Here is an 18469-nt window from a genome sequence, read left to right on the forward strand (position 1 = left end):
GCATAGCTGCCCCTTCCCGGTGGCCCCAGCCTGGGAGCAGCCGTCGTGGCGGGGGCTCGGCCAACAGCCGGCTGCTGCCACCTTCCGGGTAGGGGACCACCGGCCCGCCTGTGCGGCACCGGACACTGCCGCAGAAACCATCAGAAATGGCCCGACTGGACAAACCCATTTCCCAAGCGATGGTTAAAGAAGCGTGCTGAACTGCGTCACACAAACACCCTCCCCAAAGAGCAGCAGCTCGCCCTATGCACGACAGCAGGGATAATTTTAGAGATAATTATCCTGTGGTTTTAGTACTGTGGCCGAAAGGGTTATTTTATGCCTGTTGGAGTGAACTGACTCTGTGCCCTCTCCCAATATGTTTTTAGCACGATGGTTATGCTTTTTTGCTACTTATAAATTCAGTGCCCTTCTGTGCAAAGCCTGTTTCGTCTCTTGCTGCATGCAAAGTCACTCAGCCCTGTGGGAGAATCAAGCTAGAAAAAAAGTGTAGTTTTTATCATTAAGCCCTCAATTTTAATTTAAGGAGTACTTAAAAAAATATAAGGTACAGATTGCTGAAAAACATCTATTTGGAGAATAGTATCAGGGCACGCTCTGAACACTGAGGGGATGCTGCACACTCAGCTGTTCTTTCAGGACTGAACGGCTCCATCCCTTTGCAATCTGGTTTAAGAAGTGATCAGGTTTTCTTAGCAAGTCCATCATCTTTTGTCAATATTTATAGTGAAGGTGCAACTGAAATCAGGGATGTTGCCATCTGTGACAGTGTTTCTTATTCATCTTCCATGACATTGGATTATTTGCATGAAGCAGTGATGTATTCTCCTGAGTTCATTAACCTGGAAGTCAGTTTGCATTCGTTTTGCTTTGGACATACCCGGAGCCAGGTCTGCTCTGATAATTTTGCCGGTAACGTTAAAGGCAAACAAGATGACAGCTAAGATTTTACAAAATACCTATTGAAAACCCCCCCACTGCTTTGGCTGTGCTTTGGAGCCAGCTTTGCGAGCAGCAAACTGCCTGCATGGCCAGGCCAGTGCCCCACTGCCCGCGGGTGGGCACTGATGGGGACCACGGCCTCCCCCGTAGCACCGAGGCAGCAGCCCATGTGGCCACGCGTACTATGCCCCGCAGTGCCACACTGAGAGGCTGAACTTGCGCCAAAAGCCTGTTGAAGGAAGGGAAATAACCGGAGGTGACATTTGACAAGTTAGTTTTTTATTCAGTGCATTGGACTCGTACATCACCGCTTCGTCAACTAACAACATTTCACACGTTCCTATAAAACCAACACCAAGTCCAGTCTCTTGTTAAAGATGCTTGGTGTAAAATGTAAAGCAGTCTATCAAATATTTACTTTAACAAGTATAGCTTAGAGCCCAGTAACAGGCTGTGTCCAGCGCGTTCGGTGCTGGGTTGCAGCAGTGGGTGGAGAATGGACCAGTGACTCACGGTTGGTGCAGGGCTTCATTAATAAATGTCTAGACCCAGCTCATTAACATCTCAGCCAATGTTTATCGGACTGCTGTAGAGCCTGGCCTCCCTCCTGCAGCTGCTAGTTCAATTATGCCGGTGCTTTGAGCATGGGTGGAGCTGCACCTATGAAATCCCTAATGCAGAACTACTGCAGCACTGGAAAACCTGACTTGGGCTGGGGCAGCCTGTCTGTGCTCCGCGCTGAGGACAGTCACTCCAGCAGCACGTCACGTCACGTCTCACCCCATCCCCACTACCAGGCTGGCAGCAGCAGTCAAAGCAGCACGGCAAACCGAAGAGAAATGCAAGGTGCTCAGGCCCGACTATCAGGGCAGAGCGAGACGTTTTCAGGATGGAGGGGTCTTACACTGCAAACCTCCGGGCAGGAATGCCTGCACACACAACAAATCAGGCAGTTAGGTGGATGCTGGGGAATGCGGGCAGCTGGAGCATCCCCGCTGGTGCCACTGCTGGGGCACATCCCTCAGCCCTGCACATGCTCCGCTCCCCGCCCTGTCTCCCATGCAGGCAGGCACAGTGTCCTCCACCCTGTCCTACCCATGGGACAACGCAGGGAAGGCTCCATGGGTATGGCTTGGAGCTGGTCCCCTCTCCCTCTTGCAGGAGTCACCCCAGGCAGCACAGGGTGTCCTGGCAGGGGGACAGGCCTGGTGCCAGCCCCACGGCTCCCCGGCAGAGCACTCCCAGCAAATCCATCTCCGCTCATCCCCCTCCACCACCCCGCTCATGTCCCACTTGCCCTGTGCTCTGGCCCTGACTCTCATCCTGCCTCGTCCCTGCCCTCAATCACTCATTCATTCTGCATGTAAGGAAGGAGACGGCACATTGCCAAATTAGCTATCTCAGAGGAAATCGTATCGAGTTTTATTGAGCTGCCCATTACGGGGCCTGGACTGTTATGGGCAGTCCCTGTGACGAGCATGCGGTGCTAAGGCATGGTGACCGTCCGGCCGGCACTCCTGGCTGCTGTAAAGCGCCTCTTATTCCTCAGACCAGAGAACCTCTCATCCAGCGTCAGGCTGGTCTGCAGGGGAAAGGGAGAGCGAGTCAGTCCCGCGTCTCGTGGCAAAGCATGGCCGAACCTGTAGCGGGGTATTGATTAGAGCCCATCAGTCAGGACGGTGCTTCACAGCCAGTTAGTCAATTAAACCACTCAGCACATGGAGACAAGGAGCTCGACAGACTGTGTGTGGCTGGAAAACCTCCAAGCAGCGCCCAGCCCCATGACACCAGGCGTCCTCAGCAAGAACAGGAGCAAGCAGATGGCATTTGAGCACAAGGCATCAAGTAAAACCAAACTGTCCAGACAAGAAACGCCGGCAATGAAGAAGGTGGAGCAGGATTTCTGACCTGCCCCGGGGCTCTTGGACCATACTTCAGTGTAAAACGTGGCACCGAGAAGGTCACCAAAGCAAAGAGAGAGCAAAGCCCAGAAGTGCTGTGTGTCTCTGAGGAGTGGGGAGCACTGACAGTGAAACGGTCCGCCCCGGCCAGGACTGCTCACAAGCAGCATCTCGCCACTCTGAGCAAGCACATGGACAGGCCAAGAGGGGCCAATAGAGTGGGGAAAATTGGGCTGAGTCTGTAGTTGCTGAACAGTCTTCTCAGGTGCTTTCGGTTTTGTGAGCAACCTAGCCAACATGGCTACAGGACTTTCCTCACGGGTTATGCTAGATAAACCCAACTGGCAGCCCCAAAAACCTGAGCGTGATGTTAACAGCTTAGTGGCAGGGCTGCTGCAGGGTGCAAGGTGCCACCTGTCCCGTCGACAATCCTCTACCTGGTTGGCCATCGCGCGAAAGTTGAATCTCAGCAGCACCCCCTTGGGCTGGGGCTTGGCTGCCCGCGGTGGGGGCCTCTGGCTTCGCAGGAACGGGCGCTTGGATCGGGGCCTGGGGAAAGCACAGATCTGCAGTCACTCAGGATGCTAAGGCAGCTTGCTTCCTATCATCTGCAAACCAGCAAGGAGTAAAGGAGACACCCGCATGCCCCCTACGTCCCATGGCATGTCTCTCAGCAGCCTGGGTGAGTCTAAAGGATGCCAGGAGAGCTGCCGTGCAGGCAGAGTTCCAGCACTGGCGACTGTGTCACGTCAAGGCTATCATGGGGTGCTCTCTGCGCCCCAGACACGCTAAGTGCCCTCATCCACCCTTCTTTCTGCCCCTAGCTGGGTGCCGGGTCCTGCAGCTGCACCGACTCAGCCCAGGGGTGAAGCTGCCCCCTTCCAGCCTCTGCGCTCCTCTTACAAAGCAAGTGTGCGGTGTCCCTTTGGGGCACATGGCATTTCCCCTGCAACACCCCACAGAGAGCACAACCAGCCTGCCACTTCCCACGTGCTGCCAGCGCTTCCATTTCTCCTTACTCTGGATAACAAACAAGCTGCACAGTAATTACCGTCTTCTTTCAGATACACCGGGAAGGGAACGAGACATCATTTGCTAACCATTTTGGGTCTGAACCATTCATTGCACACTCGCTATAGAAGAAGCAAAGCTGCAATAATGCTAAAAGGATTTGCAATGGCTTTTGTAGGGCTCCCATCCTAACAAATCACCTCATTTACTTACGCGCCAGTCTGGCCTGCCTGGGGATTAGCCACAGAAACCGTCAGAACTGCTCCAGGGCTGGGTTTCACTTGCCACCTGCCGAGACAGGGAGATATAGCCAGCTTCGATGCGAGCCTGCAAGAGCACGTCGTGTTTGCAGCCTGCCTTTGTTCACCAATTACCTTCTCATCCTTGGTGGTTTCCCTTCTCCATTAGCATCCATCTGCTGCGAAACATATTTAAAAAAAAAAAAAAGACAAAGAATTAGCTCTCAGAAACAATGATTCCTTTTCCAGTATTTCATTTGGTGTATCTGAATAGCTCTTTCCTTGCATGTTGTCAAAAAATTTGCTAGTTTTGGGTTTCCCGCTGGCACAGTGATCTGTATGGGGTGGCTTTACTTTGCCCTGCTTGTGCTGCTGTATAAGCTGCAAGGTTTACTTTTATCACCGGTCCAGGTTTTATTTTCCAGCTGCCAGAATATTAAGCTGCATTAAAAACTGCCTGTCCTGCAAATACTTTCCTAGGAATATGTTCATTGTTAAAGTCATCCATCTCTCCCAGTTACTTTTGGAAACAAAGATACAACTGGGCAAAGGCTGGTAAAACTGAAGGCTTGCCACCATCAGCAGGTTGCAGAAAAAATGTCTCGATACTGACCCCTCTCTGAAAGTTGGCTTTGGAGAACCGCTGCTGCATCCGCTTCTGCTGGAAGGCTGGTCCCCTGTTTAGCAGGAAAGGCCTGCTGGTAAAGGAGGAGAGAGAAAAGGACACAGGTGAATATGATGCCAGGTCTCTCCTAAAGTTTAATGCTGAAATACCTAACCCAGTGTGGTACTGAAAAGCAGTATGAGAAGCAAAAGAGGCTGTGTGTTACCAAGTTCAGCCCAACAAGTTTTTCTGCCAGCAAAGGATTTCAGAGGAACTCGTTTTTCTGCTCAAATGAAACAACAGCTTGTGTTTGTTCTGAACTCTGCTCATTAAAAAAAAATAAAAAATCATGGAAGAAAATCGTAGAAAAAAATCTGGTCAGAAGGGACCTCTGGAGGTCATTGAGTCCCTGCTCCACTCAGAGCAGAGAAAGACGGGATTGCAATGGAGCTTCCTTTCGAGCTCGGAGAACAGAAGGACCACAACGAGACAGGCACCAAGACTGTGCCCAGCGCCCAGCAGCCTGCCTTCTTCACAGCTCCTGGGGCGCAGCGTCTGCTCCTGCAGGCCCTCACCAGGACAGACTCCCTCTCCCTGCCTATCCCTTACGGCTGGAATCTGTATTTCCTGCCTTTATGAAAATAAATGCTATTTCACCCTTCAAAAGTTTTCCCCAAAGTGACAGAGGAAAAGTTTAATAAAAATACAAAGGTCACATTTTCCGTGCTTTCTAAAATAAAACGACAGATCTAATACCTGAATTATTAACTATCAGCACCAGGTTTTTTTATTTCCAGGTGCTTTCCTAACATACCCAGCGTTATTTTTCTCACAGTGCATGAGCACACAGCTGTAGCCACTCCCAGCTGGCACAGACCAAGAGCAGGGCCCCACGAGCTGCACAGGGAATCGCTGAAAACCAAAAAAGCCAAGAGTTACCGAAGATTTTACCTTCTCCCCGGGGTGTGGGTGCTGGCAGCAGCTGCTCTGAATCTCTTGGGGCCTGGGGGTGGCCGTCGCCGTCCCTCCGGCTGCCCGCTGCTGCTGCTTGTGGTGAAAGCATCGGTGTTCTTGTTGCCCTGAAAGAGCAGCGAGAGCTCAGCAGTCGCCACCTGCGCCGCAATCTCGGTGCACGAAGAGGGAGCGAGCACGAGCGACAGCACACGACCGTCCTTCCCTCCACCGACCGCCGCTGCCTGAAAAGCTGGTACATTTATTTGGCATTTTCTTTGGCTCTGTCTAGGGGGAAATCCAGCCTGCTCCAAAGGGCAGGTGGTGAATGCTGACACTGCAGAGGTTCCCTCGCCGCTCTTCGACATGTTCAGCGCCACTTGCAATTGCTTCAAAGGGGGCTCAGCCCCATGCTGTGTGCTCTGCATTCCCCGTATTCTCATTCCCAACTGTTTTTCCTTTGCAACTTCTGCAGTCTTACAACAGAACAACCCTGCTCTGCAAGTGCTTTTTTTTTTCCTCCTTTGATATTTGCTTGATGGGAAACTGATTCCTCGCTAAATCTATTAAAACCTGGTCTCTTCTATGGTCTTTCGTATCTACGGCAGGAATATTTCTACTGAGCAGTGTTGCTGTAGTCTCAACATTTGAACTCAGTATACACCGTTGTCAACAATCAGTACATGTGCCTCGGTTCCTGGGCATGAAACTACAAGTACCAGGAAGAATGTTTCATTCTAATGGTGCAGAAATACCAAAAAAAATTAGTCGATGGAGAGCAAATCTGACACAAGCCAAGCATTATAGCTTTGCTCAGGTTTCTTTTCAGTCATTGACTCTTTCTTGTTTGGACACGTACATTGCCAGGTTCAAGCCCTGAAGCATGAAGCACATCAGAAGACCCCTCAGAAGTGTAGGTCCTCCTGCAGTTACAGACTCTATCCCATTTATTTCTGTGGGACAACCACCATCACCGTTACTACCCACTAACTGAGATGTGTTTCCACATTCTTCCCACTTGGTTTATTTCTGCAAAATGGAAGCTAGCATAGAATTATGCCTCCTAGCAACTGCTTATTACTTGCTGTTAATACCCAGCCACACTCAATATCTGAGTCATCACAGTCTTTATTTTCAGGAATAACCACACTCCATGCACATGCATGCTCAGTTTAGGGCTCTCTTATTTATACCCCCAGGACACAGCCATTAAATGTGCCATCATGTTCACCACTTTGGTGTTTTTTTAAAAGCTTACTGAGCATATGTGACCTCCTAATTGAGTGGATTTCCATCAGTGCGGAAAAAAATAACCCCCTCTCACAGAGGACTATCAACCTGCTTGACTCCCACCTTCAACACCACACCAGTTTAATATTAGTGACACTCAGAAGAAAGCTGTAAGAATTACTTTAATGGTGAACACGTACCTTCCTTCCCATCTCGAGTCTTAAAAATAACTCAAAAAATGAAAATCTTTCAATCTTTTTTTTTAAAGTGTTTTTGAGCAGAGACAAGACCTAAACATTTAAACTTGAAAAAGGGAAAGCCATGAATGAAAAAAAAATGCATTTTACACTGAAGCACATGGGCAATCTGACCCATGGCTGTCACAGTACTGGGAATCGGTGTCTCTGGGGGGGATACCCACTTGCTAGTGAAAAGTATGTCTCTGAACCAAAGCCACCTGAAGTCAACAACAGTCTGTCCTTTGACTTCACTGGACCTTGGAAAATGCTCGGAGTGGAGGACAAATAATGGTGAATCTTAACATACCTCCTCTAAATGATAATAGTAAGATGAGATGACATGGTATTTGGTTTTATGGAAATATTTTAAAATCTTTTAAGAACACATTTTTAAAAAATCTTTTCTGTAAAACCCATGGGAAATGATTCAGTAAAATTATGCCAAGTCATAAGCTCATAAAATCAACTGGAAAATTGCTATTTTATATGCATACGTGTCTGTACTCACCTATGCATACAAATGCTGTGCACAGACATATAAAAGATGGTGCCTGTAAATTTTTTATGTAGATTGTTCTTTGGGGTGATCCAGGATCATAAAATCCAGCAGATTTCTACATGACGTTTGGGAACAGCTGTACCTTCCTTACCCCCCTACCTCTTGAGACGATGCCTGGCGATTTAAAGGGCTCACTCCATTTGATGTGGCAGCTGCTCTTCTCCTGGGACCAGGCACAGTATTCCGGAATTGTCTCCGATTGTATTGTTGTTGTCCAAATCCTCTTCTAAAACGGTTAGGTCCTATGAAAATAAACTCTTATTTTAGCATCCTTCAAAACTCGATTTATGATTACAGTTTTGCAAATGGATTACAAGGTTAATTTAATATGATATAGGAGTATCTATATAAATAATGATGCAAGAATCACATTAATTTATTCCAGAAAAGTAAATTAATTTTGCAGAATAGTAAACAATTTCTTTTTCCAATGTCTCACTAACATTCTTATTATATGTAGGACTGACAAACACATTATTTGATTTGAAGAGAAAAGCCTTCCACAATTCTGATTCCTAATAAAGGCAAGAATACTGGCACCAGGAAACCTGTCAATCTGCTGTCAGAGCTCCCATTGCTATGAATTAACTGTGAAATGGAAAAAGCCTTTTGATACAGATATGCAAGTGACCTGAGCATCCGGAAGCCAACCCCACAGCAGCCTGGAATAGCTCGGAGTGCCCACATTATAGCACTTGGTAAGTGAAGACTGGACCATACTTTTTCTACATATATATGTATTTTATTTTTTTTTTAGCTTGACATATCCTTACTTACTGGTTATATTGAAGGGGGCACCTTCTGCTGCTGTTTTATGTAACTGCACAGTACACACACACCAACAGCCCGTCTTGCATTTAACATTTTCCCCTAAGCCTGTTTATGATTTTGAAGTGTGCTGAAGTGTCGAGCGAGAGGAAAGCACTCCGTCAGACAGAGGCACAGTGCATTAAAACCTAATTACTCCACATGATAAACTTCTGTAGTCATAATGAAGTAGACATTTTCCGAGTCGCTATACCAGTGAAATGTGCACACATACTCAGAGGGGTGTATAAATCAGGCATAAAGCAGTGCATGGCAGAGGGCAGCAAGAGTGCGGTTAAACCCTGGACCGTGTAGCAGAACCTCACTGATACAAACCACAGAGCAGTTAGACGCATCTATTGATCCTATACCATCGATTCCTACATCACAGCAATTTATAATGACTTGGAGCAATTAGAAATGAAGTGTTCTGAGGCAGCAGTGACACTGCTGTCAGGGGCCACCACTGCAGTGATTAATGAAGGCTCCAGCCCCAGGGTGTAACACCGGTCAGCACCAGTGTGGGCCGGTTACAAGGGAAGATGATTTGAGCTGCTCTGGCTCTAAAACAAAAGGGCACCAGGGCATGCCTGTGCAAAGCACCTCCCGAACAGCATGTCGGGGTGCTTCGCTCCCTACGGCCGAAGGTGCTAGATGGGAACACTCACAAAAATGCAATACTGTTCACAAGCTCTGTGGGGCCAGTAGTTATTTTCTTTGCAAATGATGCCCTCTCACCACAGAAGTGCAGGTGTGTAAACGTTCCTCTCCCGACAAACACCTGAATTTTGGCAATCTGCGTCTTTTTGACCAGATGTGGTCTCACTGTGTTTAATGACCCTTCTTTCCCTCCTGGTTCTGTCCCCACGTTTTGTTTTTCCCTTTCTTGTTCCCTCCAACAACCACCCTGGGCTTGCCCCTCTCTCTTGTCTGTTTGCCAGACCACTCTCCTGTGGGCCACCAAGCCTTGCAACACAGCTCCCCTGCACCCTGGAGAGGGCATCTCCTCTGCGGCAAGACAGACTGAGCTCAGCTGCCTTTCCTGGGTATTTCATTGGTGCAATGGGAGGGACTGATGCAAACAGCAGCCCTGACTAGAAACTCATGCCCCTGTCAGTCAGTTCATATTAGAGAGCCTCTGCTCAGCGGTGCACTCAGGCACGCCTCAGCCAGTGTAAATAACTAACAACGGAGCCATCAGCCTCTGAGGGGCATCCTGTGTACGCCAGCTGGGAACCAAGGCCTCGGTCTGTCATGTGTATCCTGAAGTGTGACACATGGGAGGCTCCATCTCTGCAAAAAGTCTGGCAGATATTTATTAATGAAAGAACATTTGAATAAAACCCCACAGCATCAGCAGCTGGGGAAGACCCCCACCGTGTTTGGGTGCACGCTCAGAGCCTGGTGCTGAGCGCACCTGGGTTGGCCAAGAAGCACCTCTGCCCAGCAAGTCCAGTTTGGAGAGAAGCCCCAATGTCTGACAGACTCTTTTTCCAAGGAGATTTGAAATTCAAATTTCTTGTCATTAAAAACCATCTTTCCCCCACCGGGAGATGGTTTAAGCCATATTCCAGGGGGGATAACAGCACTTCACTTGCATGAATTCTCTTGCTGGTTTAATCAGCGTAATACCCTTCTCCATCCTCTGTCATTACAGTGCTGGGCTGTTCTGATTGTCATTTTGATAATGGTTATCACGTCTCAGCCCAGAAGGGACTGCATTTCAGCAGGGACCAAAGTGAAATGAGCCCCTGAAGAATTACGGGCTAAATTCCCAGTCATGCTGAGCTTCCCAAAATTGCTACTGACATCAGCACCACACAGCATGGTGGGTCTCTGCACTTGGCAGGGCTGAATTCAGACTCAGTTAAAACCTATAAAATACTAAGACTAGCAGAAATAATTCTATAAATGAACAGAAAACTTCTCCTTTCTAAGGAACAGCTGAAAAAAATATTTTGTTTGATTTATTTGACTCTGCATGCAGTATTCGCTTGAGTGTGGAAGAATATCTAAGCCTGTGTTTTTGACAGAAAAAGCAATTTGCAAAGGGCAATTATCATCATTCTGTTTTGAACCGGAACGATTCTCGGTAAGGCAATATGTGGCGGAGACCAGGAATATGAGAGTGGGAGGCAGATCGGAGACAAGCAGGATTGCTCCCAGCAATCCCACTGTCCTGATGTGCCATTGGCACTCTAAGGGAAGACTGCAAAGACATTGCTGCAAAATGTCACTAAAATCTTCAATGAAGTGATTTAGCAGTAATTTTTAAAAAAAAAGCAAAATTTTGATAGAGATGGTATTTCATGCAGCAGATCACTTTGGTTTTGTAGATAAAAGCTAGTGGAACCAAACATAGATTAGTGTGTGATCACTCAGTATTATAAAAAAACTCATCATAAAAATAGCATGGTTGGCAAAAGTGACAAATTAGCTCCAATAACTGAGCTATCAAAGACAGTTACTGAAGGGGTAATTTAAGCGTGTTCTGGGAAAAAGAGGATTAGGAAGAAGCATAATTAAAATATGCAAAGCCAAAAGGGAATAGAGAATAGATATTAAGTCACTTTGAATTAGTAATTCATGAGAGGGTGGAAGGGAGAGAAATGGATGAATTTATGCTCTGAAAGGGCCCTGATATTCCATTATCATAGAGAGAAAAGCTATTCAGAGCCTGAGTACATCTTATACACACACAGGAATTAGATAGGAGAAGGATTTAAGAGCTGTATTTTATTACACAAATGTGTTTTCCAGCTTGGCAGGGCTCCACTGTCCCAAGGCGCTCACCTACCTTGCAAATTCCTCTGCATCCACGCGCGGAAACGGGGCCGCCCGTACCCATATGCCGAATTCCTGTTCTTGACCTGCTGCCTTCGCCTGTCCCCTGTGGCGCTGGCATCTGTTTGCTCTTTCCTGTGGCGTTTTATGATGTCATCTAGATCGAAATGGCAAAGGGGAAACCCATAAAACCTGCACTTTCTACCAACAGTGATTCCCACTTTTGGTGCTTGCAATTGTCCACAGTAAAAATGAAGCCTGTGGTTCTGTGAGCTACGCTGGCCGGACAATAAAAGATTAAGCTTAGCTCAGAAAGTATAGGATCAATTTACTCGGCTCCTGCGGGCTGGAGATTAGAGTGCAGCAAATTATTTAAAAATGTGCTACCATCCGGCACATATCCACCATGTGCAGGACAGAGATTTCAGACCCACGTCCCACCAAGGGATCCGATCCTGCAGATTTCCCACAAGCATAAGGGAATATGTTCTTGCAGGGGCACCGGGAGCTCAGTGCTGGGCAGAGAACATTTTTTGAGAAGGTCTGACTTGGGAGGCTGCAGGAGAGGTGGTCAAGGGGGGAGAATGGGCAGAAGCACCCATGGGTGCACCCACGCTGTGATGGCTGCTCCAGGGGCTCCCCCTGCCATGCGTGGGACACAGGCACTGCCCCATACAGAGGACGTGTCCCTGATGTATAAACAACACAAATGCTGTTCAAGTGTCGTGCAAACACAAGTGGGATAAATGTCCCCCTAGCCCCTAAATTTGTGAGGGGGAGAAGTGAAGCTTGGCACAGCGAAGGCTGCGACGTGAGGGCTGCAGGGAAGGAATCTCACTTGTACAGGGCGACTGTCAAGAAAGGGGACATCATGGTCCTGCAAACACTCATGGCTCACCAGGCGGTTGTAGGACTGTTTCCTTTCAATTCCCATCTCCTGGAGTCGGCTACCTGCATGTCTTTCCTCAGTGCTTTAAAAAAACAAAGCAAGATTCTAGCCCTCGGAGGTATGAGATGAAGCTTGAAGCCATAAACCTCTATGGCTCAAAAACCAGTAAGCAAATAGATGCAACATGCACAATGAATATCAGCAGTACTTTGTATTTTAAGTTCCACAATCTTCAGGACCTGACTCTTGATGTTCTGACTATCTGGGATAGATGCTCCTGCTTAATTACTCAGAATAGCTAACCTAGAAACAGCTGGATAAGGATGTATCAACCACAGAGCAAGAACCTCTTAGCTTCTGCCGTTGTCTGGTGAAGCAGAGAGGAAGAATATCCCAAACACAAGAGGACTGCACAGGGGATGCCTGCTCTCCCCTGCAAAACTTGGGTTCTCCCATATAGGCCTGTCTGCACCACACCAAGGGAATCAGCTCTCGTGCTTCATCTTGAACATACCGATTCGCTTTCCATGCTTGCCCCACTGCCAGCAGCAGTAAGATATTTTGGGGACCCTGCACAGCTCTGCAGACAGGAGGGAGGGCAACCAGCCAGCTCCTCCGCTGCTGCAGTACGAGTGCCGGGACGAGGCACAGCTGCCTCTCACCTCTGAGCCCCCATCGCCGCCCCACCACAAAAGGGGTATAAAACAGCCTGAATGCACCAAAACGGACCCAGCATGTCCTGCCAATGTCCCAGGCCTCCCCTCACCCAAACTTCTTATTAGGCAGCTCTGAAAATGTACTCTAGTGAACTCTTCCATGAACTGCGAGATGTTTCTCGCTTACTTTGCAAGACACCATCCAAATGCAGTTCCCAAGGCACAGAGCCTGTACGAAACAACCAATTATTTCCCCTGTGATTTAGACACTTTTGGTTTAAAACTATATTAGTAGCACTGAGAAGACGACACAAAATTTCTCCCAAGGACATTTTGCCACTGTGCTTCACCAGTTCGGACCCAGCCAAGCATCCCAGGTGCTTCCCTAGGCGCTGCTGCTGTAACCACCTGCACATCCCCTGAGCTGCACTAAAGAGCTGTGTTTTATGACAGAGAGCACAAGGGACACAAAGGAAGGCGATGATCCAGCTGCAGTATCCAGAGTATACCTGACAGGGTTTTGAAAGCTCATGCCCATCCTGAACAAGTGCTTTTAACTCTTTAAAAGATGGCACTGGAAGTTGAGGTATCTGGACCATGCACAAATTACTTTTAGATGTAGAGCTCTATCAAGAAACAGCTCAAAGCGCCTCAGTTCTCAATGAGTTGGTCTGAAATCAAGGGGATCTTAATTCAAGCTGTTCTGATGAAGAGGAAAGGCAAAGGCAAAGGGACATCTCCTCAGTATTTTCCAACAATTTCTTCTTTTAACCTCAAACCTTCCAGAAAATATTTAGCAAGTAATAAAGCCACATCTGTTAAGCTCCACACAGAATGTTTTAACTTTACTTTAACAAATCAGCGAGGAAAGAAGTGTCCAAATCAGGCCTTTTCCCAAGCAGTGACTACTCCAGCTCCTTAATGAATCACTGGAGTGGAAGCACAGAAGTGCCATTAGCTTTCAATAGGTGATTATCACGAACCGCACATCATAGCTCCGGCGCTTGTCACTTGTCATTTTCTATCAAGAAACTCCTGTGTCCAAATCACTACAAAGCCCAGGGAAAACAAATAAGACCAGATGTAAGAATAGGCTGCGTGACTGCTTTTGTGATTTCTCTATCAAGTCTGCCAGGAAGAAAGCACGCTGGGAGAGACTGGGTGATGTTCTTGGTACGAATGCGCTGATGTTTTCAGCTAAGTGTGCCTTTGGGACATGTGCTATTTGGGGCACAGGCTGCTTTGGGGCACAGGCTGCTCTGAAGCATATTGACAGCATCCCTGCTTGCTCTGCTGGGAGGTGGACACAGGCATCCAAGGGTGGGCTATCTACAGTGCGAGGACGAGCTCACTGGGAACGGAGAGGAGATGAATGCTCAGATGCCTGCTCTGTCACCTTTCAGTGTCTTTTTTTGTTCGGGTATGAGTTGTTACCCTGTCTTTTGCGCCGATAAATATGATGGGGTTAACAGAGCAATGTAATGGAGTACTACATAAGGCTGGAAGGGATCCTGAGAGGTCATTTAAGGTACCCCTATGGCCTCAAGACAGAATTAGATCTATCAGGGCAGCTTTAGAGTAACTCCTGCAGTTTCCTGTGACTGCTAACTCAAGTAAGGCCCAACATATCCGAAAGCCCAGAAACAAGCACCTGACAGTAAAAGTATCAGTTCTTGACCAGGGCTCGTGTTTTCCAGTTCTCTCTTCTGCCCTGAGTAAGATGTATTCTGGATTGAATATGGAGGTGGACCACAGGAGGTCTGACCGAGGGAAGCACTAAGGGAGAGCAAAAAGCAAACGGAGTACCGTACGTCAGCAAACAGAAAAAGGGTGTGCAACACCATGGGAAAAAACTAAATGAAAAATTAGGGACCCACTATTGCTGTAAATCCTCATAGCACCATTAAAATAAGGGTGCATCAGCCAAGGGATCAGTTTGAGTTTGCAGTGGAAAATGTTCTATTCCTGACAAGTGGCTCATTGCTGGGAAGAAATGACACAAAGTTTCGGTTAGGAAGCTGACCCAATAATAAAAGGTGCTGGTGGACTCTCCTTCCACAGCAGAGATGTCAGCACGATAATCCACCAAGATGTATCATCCAAGCGTCAGAGTCCAGGCCTTCGGAGTTAATAAAAGCGCAGTTGTTTATGCACAGTTCACATATTCAGTGCCAGAGGAATGGCGAGCATCACGAGCAAGCTGCTATAAATAGCCTGCACACCCGAGGATATGTCTCGTATCTTTATTTCAATAGAGGGCTCATTTACGTAAGCCTCTCCCAACCCGCGGCGCTTGACGCTCTCCCCTCTGAAGTTACAGGGTGCTGCCAGCAAAGCACAGAGATGGGTTTGAAGCCGTGATTCCTTCCCCCCCCGGCTACTTCTTCGCCTTTTCCTGCCCGGTGCCCTTCCACCGCAACGGGGTGCAGGCGTACCGGGGGGCACCAGCACTGCGGGGCCACACTCCCCCCCTCTGCCCGACTCTCCCTACCCCGCCACGACACATACAATAACAAACCAAACCCCCGGGCCCCGCCGGGCGCACGGAGCCCCGCGCCGGGACCGGATCCGGGAGCGCACGGAGCCCCGCGCCGGGCCGGGCCGGGCCGGACCCCCCGGCCGCCCTCGGCCCGGCCCGGCCCCGCCGCCCCCCGCCCGGGCAGGGACCCTCGCCCCGCCGGACCTACCCAGAGACATGTCAATCTCCTCGGCTCCCGGCTGCGGCCCCGCCGCGGGGCCCGGCCCCGGCTGCGGCCCCGCCGCCTCCATGGGCTCCGAGCGCGCACTGCCGCCGCCGCCCCGCGCCGCCCAGTGCGCCTGCCCGGAATGTGCCGGCACCCGCCGGCGGCACCCCGCGGCGGCACCGCCACCGGCACCCCGCCCCGGCACCCACCCTGGCCAGCCCTGCCCCGGCACCCACCCACCAGCACCCTGCCCTCTGTGCCCGGGCAGCCCCTCTCTCCGCAAGCTGACCGCCCGCCCCCACCCCCCAAGGACCCCCCAAGCTTGCTCCGCAAGCATCCCCTCCAGCCCCCCCCCCCGCAACCAGCTCTGCCCTCTGCGCCCCGGGGCACCCTCTCTTTGCTCAGCCCTGCCCTGGCTCTCTGCCCCTCCGCACCCCAGGAGTCGCCCTCGCAGCCTCCCCACGTATTCGGGGGATCCTTTCCATCAGCACTCCCCCTCTAGCTCTCTCCTAAGCACCATTCCCCAGCCCCTGTGCTAACACTCTTCTCCCCCTCGAATCCTTCTCCTCTGGGGTTTATGCCAGGAGCAGATATATCTTAAAAACTCATCAGTCATGCCTGAGCGATGTAAAAGAAGGAATGATTTTGCCTCATTTTGAAGACTAGAAAAACAAGGTAACTTTACAAACGGAGGCATTCTTTGTTTGTATTCAGGCATGTAGTCTGTTTGTATTTGTGAGCTTCTTGGGGAGGAAGCACCCATTTGGGATTGGTCTTTCAGCACCATCCCAATCACTCGCAGAAGTCAGATTCTTCAGGGGATCTTTCAGTTTCTGTGTCACATTGCTTGTGGCACTGGTGCTGTACTGCAGTTTGAATACAAAATGTGAACTAAACCATCTTCCTCTACTTTTAAAGCCAGATGAAAAGAAAAAAGCAATCCAAAAACCAAAACCAAACAAAATGGAAGAGAAGAACTGGGAGAATGATCACTCCTCTTCCAAAGGGCTACCGTGCATTAGGTGAATAGCATGTTTTTTTCTAAAGTTTCTATACAATAAATGCTCTGAAATAATCTTCCACGCCACATACATAATAAAGGCCACATAAATCTCAGAACAAAGTCTGTACGTTCGGTGTTTTCAAGACAGTTTCTTGTGTTTTCAAGACAGTTTCTTTTTCCCAGCTTGCACTTCAAATGGGAGAAAAATTTCTACAGGCAAATAAATCAGGGCAAAGATTGCCTCCTGGTATGTGTATAGTTCTTAGCAAGATCAAGTGCTTCTGAAAGTGTTGGTTTAGGGAACTGTTCTTTCATGAAAGAAAAGCACAGAACAGTGTTGAGAGAGCGACAAATAACCTCAGCTGTCTTTTGCAATGACACTGCAAGATGATCATTAAAGCATTTTAATGTGAAATGTTAGGAACTAAGGTCATGATACCCCGTTTGCAATTTTCTGTGATATGCAAGGTGTCCCAGGGGTGCTGCTGCTCTTTGGGGAGCCCTGGCTCTAATGCCCCCCTAGTCCAAGAGCTTTCCTTCAAAGGCAATCATTAAAATTTCCCAGCAATTTAGTCAGAGCAGCCAAGGAAGCTGTGGCTGCTGGGAAAGGGCTGGAAGTATCCATATAAGCCAAGCCTTTAGCAATGGACAGGGAGAGGAGGTCTATAGCAGTGTCATTTTCTAGCACCTGATGAGGGTGTTGGAGAAGGGCTCTGGGAGGTGTCCTGGAGCCAGCTGTGAAGCAGCAGCTGGCGGGAGCCACGAGGGAAGGACTGCAGGAGTGGTCTGGAGTCTCCTCTGGGTACAGGCCAGGCGTGTGTTGAATGACCCAGGTTTCTGCACTGGGAAGAAGCTGGAGTTGGTCCCACTGTAAGGACAGTGTAATGAAAGGTTTCGTGGCTTTCTGCAAAATCATACGTACTTGTAGTCTTAGAAAATCTGAAAGCAACAGCTGAGAGATTTCCAGTAGTGTTTCCATTTGATCACGTTTAGTGAAACAAACATTTGAGACAAAACAAGACAAAGGCAGAGTTTAGAAATACCAAGACCGACTTCTAAAATAGTAGGTATTTTCAAATGACAGTTTTTTAATTGAACTACAACACAGCTTTTGCAGCAAAGTCCACTTCACCAGGTGAGAGGTTTAATTATCTGTTTTTCTCTAAGCACATAGCTTTGAAGGCTTTCTGAGCCATATTTCTGCATCTGTGAAGTACGAGCTGATATGTACTGTTATCTCTCAACTGCCAGTCTCTAACCTCTTAACGTCTTGGCAAGTGTCCCGCTTGCTTAGTATGTCTAAGCACTGCCATTAACTCAGTTCTGAGTAATTTCTCACATTAACAGTGTCGGTGACACATGCTGGAGTTGGTGAAAAGGCCTTAAGAGCCAGAACCTCCTCTAAAGCACAATCCCCCTGCACTGGAGAGGACTGCAGGTGTCTGGCAGACAGACTTGACCCTGCATCCTAAGAAAGGAATGTCAGTAATGTGACTTTCTAAAGGTTAAAGTGGGATTATTAAAAAAAAAAAAAAAAAAGAGAAAGAAAAAGAAAAAATAAAGGAACAAAGAAAAAAAAAAGGATTTTTTCATGCTTTCCTCTGGAACTGGTTTGCGTTGACTAAATGATACTGTGGCAACAAGCCGTCAAGCTAAGCCCTCAAAGAAAACTGGGCCACCTCTGCCGAAGGTGCCAGGTATTCCTTCCCTGGAGGGCACATGCATAATGAACTTTTTCACAAAAAGCAAGTGTTATTTTGGGGCACTGAGCCTTTCAATTTATCAGGTGCTCTTCTTGTCACATAATCAAACCCCAAGGAACCCTAGAAGGCTTTCAGCTAAAAACAAATAAAAATAGAACTCAGTGGGAGAAGGGAACACATGCCAGCATTCAAACGCTTGTATTATCTGAAATGTTTTCTCAGTCTCTTAGTAGATTTAGTGAATCTTCTGCATGTTAAATAACTTGT

General features: G+C 48.3%; 1 protein-coding gene across 1 annotated transcript; it reads right to left on the reverse strand.

The window, feature by feature from the left end:
• Positions 1-2223: 2223 nt before the first annotated feature.
• Positions 2224-15581, reverse strand: LOC127019844 (UAP56-interacting factor-like). The gene is made up of 9 exons (XM_050902089.1): positions 15500-15581; positions 11281-11424; positions 7776-7918; positions 5649-5776; positions 4707-4791; positions 4229-4272; positions 4068-4142; positions 3281-3392; positions 2224-2524 (listed from the first exon to the last, which is right to left on the reverse strand). The coding sequence occupies exons 1-9, from the start codon at positions 15579-15581 to the stop codon at positions 2429-2431; spliced, it is 909 nt and encodes a 302-aa protein (XP_050758046.1). The 3' UTR covers positions 2224-2428.
• Positions 15582-18469: the final 2888 nt, after the last annotated feature.

The sequence above is a fragment of the Gymnogyps californianus genome, chromosome 9 (genome assembly GCF_018139145.2).
Source record: "Gymnogyps californianus isolate 813 chromosome 9, ASM1813914v2, whole genome shotgun sequence".
In the NCBI taxonomy this organism is placed as follows: Eukaryota; Metazoa; Chordata; class Aves; order Accipitriformes; family Cathartidae; genus Gymnogyps; species Gymnogyps californianus.

Bases quoted from the DNA above. Each gene is read 5' to 3' on its own strand.
- LOC127019844 (XM_050902089.1), bottom strand. From the start codon at position 15,581: ATGGAGGCGGCGGGGCCGCAGCCGGGGCCGGGCCCCGCGGCGGGGCCG. The intron at 5,777-7,775 runs GTAGGGGGGTAA...CTGCTCTTTCAG, and splicing joins GCCAGGCATCGTCTCAAGAG to GGCAACAAGAACACCGATGC. The intron at 4,273-4,706 runs GTCAGTATCGAG...TATGTTTCGCAG, and splicing joins AAGCCAACTTTCAGAGAGGG to CAGATGGATGCTAATGGAGA.